The sequence below is a fragment of the Mus caroli genome, chromosome 5, assembly GCF_900094665.2.
Source record: "Mus caroli chromosome 5, CAROLI_EIJ_v1.1, whole genome shotgun sequence".
Classification (NCBI taxonomy): Eukaryota; Metazoa; Chordata; class Mammalia; order Rodentia; family Muridae; genus Mus; species Mus caroli.
Genome location: NC_034574.1, coordinates 28615776 through 28618183, shown reverse-complemented (window position 1 = coordinate 28618183; position 2408 = coordinate 28615776). Strand labels below are relative to the sequence as shown.

Here is a 2408-nt window from a genome sequence, read left to right as displayed (position 1 = left end):
AGGGGTCACCAGCTCACTGTCCAAGACAGGTTCTAGTCCCTGATGGGAAGGCTCCAGCACTGGCTCGACAGGAGGGGTCACCAGCTCACTGTCCAGAAGACGTGTGGAAGCTGAAAGGCTTGAGGAAGTCAAGATTCCCTCCTAGAGAGAAAGTCAGCATCACCTTGTAGAGTGAGGTTCTGGGTGAGGGAGAGCCCCACCACTCTCTCCTTAAAATAAACCCAGACAGTGAGGCAGCTCTAGGGGATGGGCGGTAGTGTTATATCCCACCCTGTTACTAGAAGAGAGCTGGTGGCCTCTTCTACCACATTATTTTTCTGAGACAAGGTCTCACTCTGAAGCCCTAGAACTCACTGTAGACTGGGCTGGCCTAGAACTCAGAATCTGCCTGCCTTTGCGCTCCAAGGGCTAGGATTAAGAGTATGCACCACTATACCTCAATGCCCTGTTATTTTTCTATACAATATGTAATAATATTGACAGCACCGATCCATGCACACACATACCTGTAACTCGCCTTCTGGTCTTAGGATCTCAGCTGCCATTTGAACCACAGGTGCATCATCCACTGGGGCTAAAGGCCGCTGGCTGGAGAGACAGAGTTGTCAGAGCTGGGTCTTCCCCGTGTGCCCTGCTCTGGCACTGAACTCTGTTACCTCCCTCTTATGCTGATTCACCTGAAAAACTGTTCATGTTGAGAAAGTACATGAAAATTATGAGGTTTCTCTGGAGGTAAGAGTATCTGGCTGCTGGAATGCTAGCATAGTTTCAGGTCACAGCTCCTTCTTGGAGTACCTAAGGACAATGGCTTGCTGTGGTACCAACCAGTTTTCACCTGATTGGTAGCCTATGTTTTTTGTTTATTTATTTATTTTTTTATAGAAATGCTCTTAAAAAACATAGAGAAATCTGGCTTCAAATTCTTGATCTGACTTCCCTCAGCCACAATGCCAGGATTACTGGGAAACTACCTGCACTCATTTTACTGTTAGTAAGGTGCACATATGCTGTGAACAACTCTGGAGTGCCTCTCCCATGGTCTTGGGACAGGGATCTGAAGCTGTGCCTCTTTTGGACTAACCTGAGATCTGTTTGTCCTGAAGTTTGAAGTAAACTAGAATGCTGGCTACATAAACAAGTGGCACTTAGGCTCCAGATCACACACACATTAAGAAGCTACTCTTGAGATGACAGTGTTCCCCTTTTCTTCGTACTGGCTTGGAGAGTTTGATCTAGATACTGAGGATGGAACTCAAGCCCTCACGTTTGTATAGCCAACAGTACCAAAGGAGCCATCTCCCAAGCCCTGATTCCTCAATCGTATGAAAATTTCTCTGTTTATGAGTTTATCTGCTCTCTCCAAGCTTTGAGCACAAGAAGCCAAATGCTAATTTTTTTTGTTTTGTTTTGTTTTGTTTTATTTGTTTTTTTGAGACAGGGTTTCTCTGTATAGCCCTGGCTGTCCTAGAACTCACTTTGTAGACCAGGCTGGCCTTGAACTCAGAAATCCACCTGCCTCTGCCTCCTGAGTGCTGGGATTAAAGGTGTGTGTTACCACGCCTGGCAAATGCTAATTTTAAGCAGAAGGGAGAGATGAGCAAACTCAATAGGAAGGAAACTATAGGTAGTCTTTTCTGGAAATAAGATCTAATCATTCCATCAAGTTATAGAAATAAAGAATAGGTGGTAGGCGCTGTGAGTTGTCCTGGTGCTGTTTATATTCTGATGGTAATTCTGCTTCCTCAAGAGAGGCTGCCCCCGACAAGCAACTCATTATGTACTCAGGTGATTTCATGTGAACCTTCTCCCCATTTTAACTGGTCAATAAAGGCTAGAGCCTATGACTGGACAATGGAGGGGAAAGATGGGACTGGAGGTTTGAAAGTGGGGACAGGGAGAGAGAGGGAGGGAGAGAGGGAGGGAGGGAGGGAGAGAGAAGAGAAGAGAAGAGAAGAGAAGAGAAGAGAAGAGAAGGGAAGAGAAGAGAAGAGAAGAGGATGATAGGGGAAGGAGAAAGGATGGAACAGGAGGAGGAAGAAGCCATGTTGGACCAGGAGGAACTGCAAGTAACAAGGGGTCTTATAGCTGGGGAAGAAGTTTGTATAGTGTTAGATCTGCCCAATCCAGGCTTACAACTTACAATGATAATAACTGGATTGGGTGGTTTTATATGGGCTTTGGGGTTAGGTAGGAACATAGCAAAAGAGTAAAGGATGGAATTAAAACAGTTCCACTAGCTGATGATTCACTCTCAGCTGACAACTGTGCCAGATCCTACACTTAAGGACAGTGATCAAGAGAAGAGGAAGCCTGGCGTGGTGGCGCACGCCTTTAATCCCAGCACTCGGGAGGCAGAGGCAGGCAGATTTCTGAGTTCGAGGCCAGCCTGGTCTACAAAATGAGCTCCA

The 2408-nt window shown here is 46.1% G+C and overlaps 1 protein-coding gene across 3 annotated transcripts in view; it reads right to left on the bottom strand.

Moving 5' to 3' along the window:
• The window catches only part of Tacc3 (transforming acidic coiled-coil containing protein 3), a 14219-nt gene that overhangs the window by 7762 nt on the left and 4049 nt on the right, over window positions 1-2408 (bottom strand). For 2 of the 3 annotated variants that reach the window (XM_021162818.2, XM_021162820.2), the window contains exons 4-5: window positions 507-588; window positions 10-141 (exon numbers count right to left, since the gene is read on the bottom strand). In XM_021162818.2, the coding sequence (XP_021018477.1) occupies window positions 10-141; window positions 507-588 (214 nt within the window). Of the gene's footprint in view, window position 1; window positions 142-506; window positions 589-2408 lie in introns of all 3 variants that reach the window. The other variant, XM_029477025.1, reaches the window with a different exon arrangement.